This window comes from Helianthus annuus, chromosome 4 (assembly GCF_002127325.2).
Source record: "Helianthus annuus cultivar XRQ/B chromosome 4, HanXRQr2.0-SUNRISE, whole genome shotgun sequence".
NCBI classification, from domain to species: Eukaryota; Viridiplantae; Streptophyta; class Magnoliopsida; order Asterales; family Asteraceae; genus Helianthus; species Helianthus annuus.
In genome coordinates, this window is record NC_035436.2 from 187,357,574 (window position 1) to 187,365,837 (window position 8,264).

At 37.7% G+C, this 8,264-nt stretch overlaps 1 protein-coding gene across 2 annotated transcripts; it reads left to right on the forward strand.

The window, feature by feature from the left end:
- Positions 1-7,946, forward strand: LOC110937560 (proline--tRNA ligase, chloroplastic/mitochondrial). Of its 2 annotated transcripts, none has more exons than XM_035988688.1 (12): positions 1-399; positions 492-548; positions 629-739; positions 1,451-1,537; positions 2,627-2,740; positions 2,830-3,036; positions 4,580-4,717; positions 4,798-4,959; positions 5,048-5,247; positions 5,923-6,006; positions 6,129-6,293; positions 7,566-7,946. In XM_035988688.1, exons 1-11 carry the CDS (start codon positions 94-96, stop codon positions 6,268-6,270), a joined length of 1,608 nt encoding a protein of 535 aa, XP_035844581.1. In that variant the 5' UTR covers positions 1-93; the 3' UTR covers positions 6,271-6,293; positions 7,566-7,946. The 2 variants fall into 2 exon arrangements, with proteins under 2 accessions (XP_035844581.1, XP_022035688.1); XM_022179996.2 differs by having other exon boundaries at positions 7,659-7,946.
- The last annotated feature ends 318 nt before the right edge of the window (positions 7,947-8,264 follow it).

The following is an 8,264-nucleotide window of genomic DNA, read 5'->3' on the forward strand; positions in this document are numbered from 1 at the left end:
ACGGGGGCACAGTGAAGTAAACATACATACATACATACATATCCAAAATCATCTCAAGCCCTCATCATCCCTTGAGATACCCTGTACACAAAAATGGGGGCTCTGCGGCTTCCCTCACTCACATCCATCTTCACCGTCTCATCATCGGCTCGCTCATCCTTGTTCCCGCGTCGCCGCAGCAGCAGCCAGCTAGTATTCGCAAAAGCCACAGAGGTTGCTGAATCGAAGCAGAAGCTTCCTCCGGTGGTTCAGGAGCAAGGAGGCATAACGCCTCGCTCTCAGGATTTCAATGCGTGGTATCTGGATGTTATTTCCATGGCTGAGTTAGCTGATTATGGTCCTGTTCGTGGTACTATGGTTATTCGACCCTACGGTTATGCTATTTGGGAAGCTATTCAGGCAATTTCAAACTTTTTTTTAACCCTAACTTGAACATATCTGGCTATTAATTAAGCAATTTGGAATGTACTGAATGTTCTATCTGTTTGCAGGATTATTTGAACATTAAATTCAAAGAGACAGGACATAGTAACATGTATTTTCCACAGGTATTAATCTACTGAACCAGATATGGAAATTACTTATTTGTTATGTTTGATTAAGTGATTGTGATTGTGATCGGCCGCAGTTTATACCGTATTCGTTTATAGAGAAAGAAGCCAGCCATGTTGAGGGTTTTAGTCCAGAACTGGCTCTTGTGACTGTTGGAGGTGGGAAAGAACTCGAAGAAAAACTTGTGGTAGGTAGTTACTCTACAACTCTTAATATACACTTACCCTCATTTCATATTGTTTTCTAGTATACTAATATCTGGACCTATGCAGTTAATATCGGTGATTTATCACCGATATATCGGTTATCGGTCCCTTTGTAAGATATCGGTATCAAATATTGGTCCTGATATTATCGGCGATATTGAACGATATTTGACTGATATATTGCCGATATACCGGTTATCGGTCCCTTTGTAAGATATCGGTGTCAAATATTGGTACTGATATTACCGGCGATATTGACCGATATTTGACTGATATATCATCGATTTTCCCGATATCAGTACCTTTCTTCTTAGTTCTACCATTTCTTCTTATTGCTGCTATTAGTGTTTTAAGTCGTAATTGTTAATTGTTAATTGTTAGTGTTTTAAGTCTTCATCAGTTCGTACTTGCTACAGTTGTTAGTGTTTTGCAAGTTGCAAAAGGTTAATTTGTTAGTGGTAAGAGAGTATACTGAATTGCTAGTGTTAAATTGCTATATTTATAAATTCTGCATGATATTAAAATTACCGATATCCCACCATGATAACCGATATCTCAACGATTTTTTACCACGTTAACTGCATAGATCTGGACTGTTGGATAAAAATGAAATTTTATGAATGTTGATTTTAAGTTGGATAATTACGGCCCGAGTGTGACTTTGATTCTTGCAATTTGTGAGGCTCTTGCAGGTTCGACCCACTAGTGAAACCATCGTTAACCACATGTTTACTCAGTGGATTCAAAGTTATCGTGATCTTCCCCTTATGATCAACCAGGTTTGCTTTTAGTTTATTTATTCACTAGGTTACAATCTCGTGACGTGTTTATAAATTTAATGTTATGCAATTAGTAATAGAAAAAGGTATATTAAAAAAAACATATGCATTGCACGGTTGAATAAACTTGTGTATTATACTAATAGAATAAAATATAATGTAATTTGTTAATATATACAGTCGCTAAGATATGTATTTAAAATATGAACATTGACGTGGCAGTTATAAATTTAGTTAAGTTAGTTTTAAAAACATTATTTCTTTCAACTGGATATTAAGTTTGATTTTTTAGTACCACCTATTTTTATTGTTTAACATATTGTATTTTTACTATTCTTACCATCCAACCACATTAAATACTTGAAAATTTCTAGAAATCAATCTTAAAAACAATTATTATCATTATTCTTCGTTTTTTTTAATTATTATAACCAACATAACTATGAACTTGTAGAAGATTTTAAGTAAAAATATAAGTTTATTGTAATAATTAATTTCATATTAAATTCATTTGGTTAATGATATAATAACTCTCTTTAATTAAAAAAATGTGTATCCATAATTAAGTAGGAGAGAGAGGCGGGAAAACTAAAAAGTTGATTATTACTCCAATAAATGACATTGTGTCCCTGTTTTCTTTTATAATATAGAAAAAATTACAAATTTTGTCCTTTGTCTTTATGCCACTTTTCAGGCGATGTCATTTTTAACGAATGTTGACAGGCGGTGTCCTTTACTAGGTATTTTGTTGCAAGTTTAGTCCTTTACACCCAACCCAGTTAAAAAACCCTGTTAATTGTTGGGTGTAAAAGACTAAACTTGCAACAAAATACCTAGGTAAAGGACTAAACTTGCAACAAAATACCTAGTAAAGGACACCGACTGTCAACAATTAACAGGGTTTTTTAACTGGGTTGGGTGTAAAGGACTAAACTTGCAACAAAATACCTAGTAAAGGACACCGCCTGAAAAGTGGTATACTGGTATAAAGATAAAGGACAAAACTTGTAATTTTTCCTATAATATATATGGATGTCATGTTTATATTCGTGGCACTTTGTATTTATTGCTTCTAATGATTATTAATAGTGGGCAAATGTCACAAGATGGGAGATGCGCACAAAGCCCTTTATTAGGACTCTCGAGTTTCTATGGCAAGAAGGGCATACCGCACACGCTACTCTAGAGGAAGCCGAAAAGGAGGTTTGTAATTTTGTATATCTCTTATGTGTAAAAGTGTAAAAGACGCTACTTTTTGTTCTATCTAACGGGTTTGTGCTTCTCATTTGCAGGCAATGCAAATGATTGATGTCTATACAAAGTTTGCTTATGAGCAAGCTGCAATACCTGTTATTCCAGGTCGAAAATCGAGGGTAGAGACGTTTGCGGGAGCAGATAGAACTTATACGATTGAAGCTATGATGGGTGATCGTAAAGCCTTGCAGGCTGGAACCAGTCACAATTTAGGACAAAATTTTTCACGTGCTTTTGGAACACAGGTTTCTTTCTAATCTAATTCATGCTAAGTAGTTGAAGAAACACTGAACTGATTAAGGTTACTAATCGGTTTGGTTTATGTTTCTATCATAATGGTTAATCTTCTTATGGATATTTGAGCTCCGACCTGATGGTTCGATCCTGCAAAACAGAACACCGTTACTCGTTAAGAGGGGAATGTGGGGGTTTCCCTCTTAACCAGGCTCCGGCGTGAGAATAAGCGACTGCTTTGGGAATAATTAAGTGCTAAGGGTGAGAGTAGAGGGAATAGAATGTTTAACCTGTGGGATGAGGTCCCTATTTATAGCCGGAGAGGTGTAAGAGGTTATGGGCTGATGGGCCTTGGGCCGGAAACGGACAACATATCGGATATGCTCTTTGTCTCGCTGGCGTCGACCGTTTAGTGGCTTCTAGAAGTTCCTTGGTGCTGGCGCACCTTGATTGGAGCCACGTGTCATTGTTGTCGGCCTTGTTGTCCTTCTGCCATCAGCAGACAAGTGGAGATCGTGGGACAGTTGTCTCCGTCCTCTGATTGGTGCCACGTAGGCGTCCTTGTGTACTTCTCGTCAGACGATCGTGGCGCACGATTGACCAGAGCCTGCTGGACGCTCATTGGCTCCTTTTACTGCCACTTGTACCTTGTGTACCCCTGTAGGTAGCGTTGCGCTTCACTACTGTGTGGTTCTTGTTGGGCACCAAACTAACCCGCGCGGGTTAGTATGCTCATTTGTTCCATTATTTTATGCTAAATGCTGATATCTGAGCTTCTTGTGGGCTGTGCCTCGCGCGGGATAGATCAGAATGTGGTGTGGGCCGCGCGAGGGTCTTAGTAGTAAGTTTACTGAAATAAGGAGTATGGTCTCGCGCGCAACCTTAGCGAAGGTTTGCGCGGCTTTTTGGGACCATACCCCTTCAGTAGTCAATACTCAATAGCAGTGGGATAGCGATTATCGGGCCTTCCAAAATAGCGGTGTCAAATAGTGGAAAACGGCGCTATTGACTGCTATTTGACCGATATTGACCGTTATTTTAGATGCATTGGTTGATGTGGACTCGGAGAAAGATTTCATGGCTTATGTTTAGACCATGTTTCTAATATCGGCACTTTTGAGCCTTGATTTTTGATATTACTGTTAATATTATATATGTTCTACGTTTTATATATGTATATATAGGGTTAGGTTCATTTGTGAACAACCCCCTTGATAGTGAACTGTGTGAACTAATCCTAGCCCTTGATTATCAATACACAAGTGTAAATCAATGGCCAAGATTTGTTCATTCAGTTCACAAATACACTAATGTTTACTCTAGAACCCCACCCTGTATATTATATATATATATATGTAAATTCTACATGATATATCACCGATGTCCAACCACAATAACCTATATCACAAATATCGTCCCTTGATCAGTATTTGATTTTGGACCGCTATAACAACAGACTTACATAGAATCCAATATCTTATTAAGAATCATTTTTTTTTTTGCGTTACCACCTGACAACTGTTAACTTCATAGCTTAAAACCTATTCCATACAGTTTGCTGATGAAAATGGTCAAAGGCAGCATGTGTGGCAAACTTCTTGGGCAATAAGTACTCGATTTGTTGGTGGTATCATCATGACCCATGGTGATGATGCTGGATTAATGCTTCCCCCAAGACTCGCTTCTGTACAGGTGTTGTTCTTTAATCTAAAGCCCTTATCAGTGTTTTTCCATACGCGTGTTTTTAATAATTTATATTAAATACTTTTAAGGTGGTGATTGTACCAATATGGAAGAAGGCTAATGAGAAAAATGAGGTTCTCGATGCTGCATTGTCGGTCAAAGATGTTCTTCACGGTTCCGGGATTAAAGTAAAGCTAGATGATTCCGATCAAAGAACTCCTGGATGGAAATTTAATTTCTGGGAAATGAAGGTAACGTATTAAACACAGTCTCAAGGTAAATTTTATTTTTCGTATTTCTTATTTTATAAGTAATTTTGAGGTTAGTTTACTTGTGCAGGGTGTGCCGCTAAGAATTGAAATTGGTCCACGAGATGTTTCAAGCGGGAGTGTGGTCATATCTAGAAGAGATATTCCCGGAAAACCAGGAAAGGTTTTTGGAATATCCATGGAACCGTCGGTTCTTGTACCCTATATCAAAGAAAAGTTGGATGAAATCCAATCATCCCTTTTGGATAAAGCTATAGCTTTTCGAGATAGGTATACAGCTTATGGGCAATATCGTAATTTACTATCTTGCTTCCCATCGCAAACAAGAGGCCATGAATGATTTTACCTTTCCTATTACTATTGTTAATATAAAGAGTAAAATGCCATTTTCATCCTTGAGGTTTGGCCAAATTTGTGACTTTCGTCTAAATGTTTGTTTTTCCGCATCTGGATCCAAAAGGTTTGAAATCTTGCCATTTTCATCTGGCTTGTTAACTCCATCCATTTTCTCTGTTATGTCAGGGGTATTTCCATCTTTTTTGTTAACTTAAAGGGCAATTTGGTTCTTTTAAGGGGTATTCGGTCTTTTTACATAAAGTGAAAAAGACCGAATTGCCCGTTAAGTTAACAAAAAAGACGGAAATAGTCAAATACTACCGACTTAACGGAGAAAAATGGATGGAGTCAACGAGCCGAATGAAGATGGCAAAAATTTCAAACCTTTCGGATCCAGATGCGAAAAAACAAACCTTTGGACGAAAGTCGCAAAACTGGTCAAACCTCAGAGACCAAAATGGCATTTTACTCTAATATAAAGTTTCCAACATTTGCAGAGTTTTCACTTTTCAGAGGACCAAATCTGATTTGTTTTGCATTGTTTTTTTTTTTAAATATTTATTAAGAAACAAAGGGTATTAAGTCTAACGAGTATTGATTTTATTTCAGCAATATTGTGGATGTGAGCTCATACGATGAACTCAAAGAGGCGATATCACAAGGAAAATGGGCCAGGGGTCCATGGGTCGGAAGGTATGTTGTTAGCTTTCATACTACAATTGTCCAAACATACAATTTGCTTACTCTTTTAACTTTGTGAATGCACTTTTACTTTATTTCTTCCTCATCTGACCGCTTTCTTACGGTTTTTGAAGTGATGAAGATGAATTGAAGGTGAAAGAAGAAACCGGAGCAACAATTAGATGTTTTCCTTTCGACCAACCTCAAGGGCCGAAAAAGTGCCTGATGACTGGTAGTCCAGCTGACGAAGTTGCAATATTTGCTAAATCTTACTGATCACCTGCCCTATTCAGAACGAGGTATTCGTTCTATTATTAACTCTATTTTTAGTTACTTTTAAGTCTTTTAACTCTTCAACAACATTGTAGGGTAATTTTATATTACTCGCATAAAATATAATACAAGTGCATACATGGGCATTTTGCTCGTTGACCCGCTTCGGCATGGAAGTTACAAAATGCAGTATATAAGAAGGCAACTGATTTAGAGATGAATCAAAATCTTGTAAAAATGTCATTCTTGTTCGGTTGTTCCCATTCTGGTCGTTCTATTTAATTGTTATGGCAAAAGGGCAGTTCAGGTCGGGCGGCATGCCGGGTCAGAATGGGTTCAAGCTACAACTGGTTTGGGTCACAGCGGGTCGATTTAGAATAGGGTTATTTTGGTCCGGGTCAAGACGGGATCGGGCTTGGTTTAAAAAAACGGAAACAAGTTTCGAGGTGTTTTCCCTTCGCCTCACAAGGCGTAAGCCTCGAGGCGAACCGAGGCGTAAGGCGAACCTAGGCGTAAGCCCGAGGCGGAGTTAAAAAATAAATATAAATATTATATATCTTATAAAGATGGTAATACTAACTAAATTCATCATCAAAATAATCAAAAACACACATAAAAAAGACAAATTGTTTGAAATTGACACAAAAACTCGAAAACATCAAAAACAAATATCAAAAACCCCTAAGGCGCACCTGAGGCGCAACCTTTTAGCGCCTCAGCCCCCTCTGAGGCGCACATACAGTATAAACCCCCTGTGGCTCAGAATCGTTTTTTGGCCGTTTCGCCTTGAGGCGCGCCGCGAGGTGCACGCCTCAACCGTTTTTTAAAACCATGGGATCGGGTCAGAATGGGTCATTTTGGTTTGGGTCCGAAGAGGTCAAGACTTAGGTGGTGTTTGTTTTCTAAAAAAGATTTGCGCAAGCTCTTCTGTCTGCGCCACGCAGACCATGCACATACATTGTCATATGCAGACTGTTTGTTTTTCCTAAGGCGTTTTATCAAAAACCACTTCTAAGATCCTCTAAGGTCTGCAGGACGGTTAAAGACCACCACCACCATCACAACCCACCACTACTGTCGTACACCACCACCAATTTATTTTAGAAGTCTACATACACTGCAGAGGTTTGGTCCACATCTTCTTCTATATATGTCTGCACATGTGGTTCGCAGACCGCAGACATTTTACCTCTTAAAAAACAGACAACACCTTAGTTTCTATTTATACTTGTTTCACACAAAAACCTTCTCTCCTGTCATGTTATTTTTTTTATTAATTTATTTTTGACTGGATGAAGAATTCTACCGAAGACCGAAGAGGTGCTAGGACTCTTAACAGCATCTTCTATTATTATGGAGGGGTTTAATAGTAAAAAAAATGTTTTATGCAGCCACATCAGCGGTAGATAAGCAAAATGAAGAAAGAAAACAGACAGAAATACGTAAAGAGCATAGGAAAGAAGGTATCTTTGAATACGTATCGAGGTGGTGTAGAATGAAAGCGATACAGGTGGAGGGGATAATTTGCGCTTTTCGTTTGTACGCACTCATTAATTTATGACAATAAACATCAGGTCATTTTGTATTCTTTTGCTTTCTTCTAATATTCATGTATTTTCCTAGTAAAATTTTATAAACCAGTGAACAATAATTCTGGTAAAGTTAAAAGTGCTTTTATATTGGTCAGTATTTTAATACGATTTTTTTCATAAACATATTTGCTGCATTAGTTATCTTTTATATCCAAGAAACAAAGACAAAATGATGTTGTCGAATCAATTTCCCGGATCTATTTCGACTTGTACCAAGTGTTTTGTTTTGTTACCAACTCCAGCTAACCTGAATGTGCAAAAACATGTTTTCAGTTTGAACCAGCAAAGCCAGCTGGACCAAACCAGGGCCTGTTGTGTCCGGTTTTGAAGTATCTTTATATCTTTAACATAACATTTTTATAAAATAATTATTAGCAGATTATAATATCTAAGTTGGGTGAAATT

Excerpts from the sequence above, each read along its gene's own strand:
- LOC110937560 (XM_035988688.1), top strand. The coding sequence starts at position 94 with ATGGGGGCTCTGCGGCTTCCCTCACTCACATCCATCTTCACCGTCTCA. Across the intron at positions 1,538-2,626 it reads TTCCCCTTATGATCAACCAG|TGGGCAAATGTCACAAGATG; the intron begins GTTTGCTTTTAG and ends GATTATTAATAG. Across the intron at positions 4,718-4,797 it reads CAAGACTCGCTTCTGTACAG|GTGGTGATTGTACCAATATG; the intron begins GTGTTGTTCTTT and ends AATACTTTTAAG.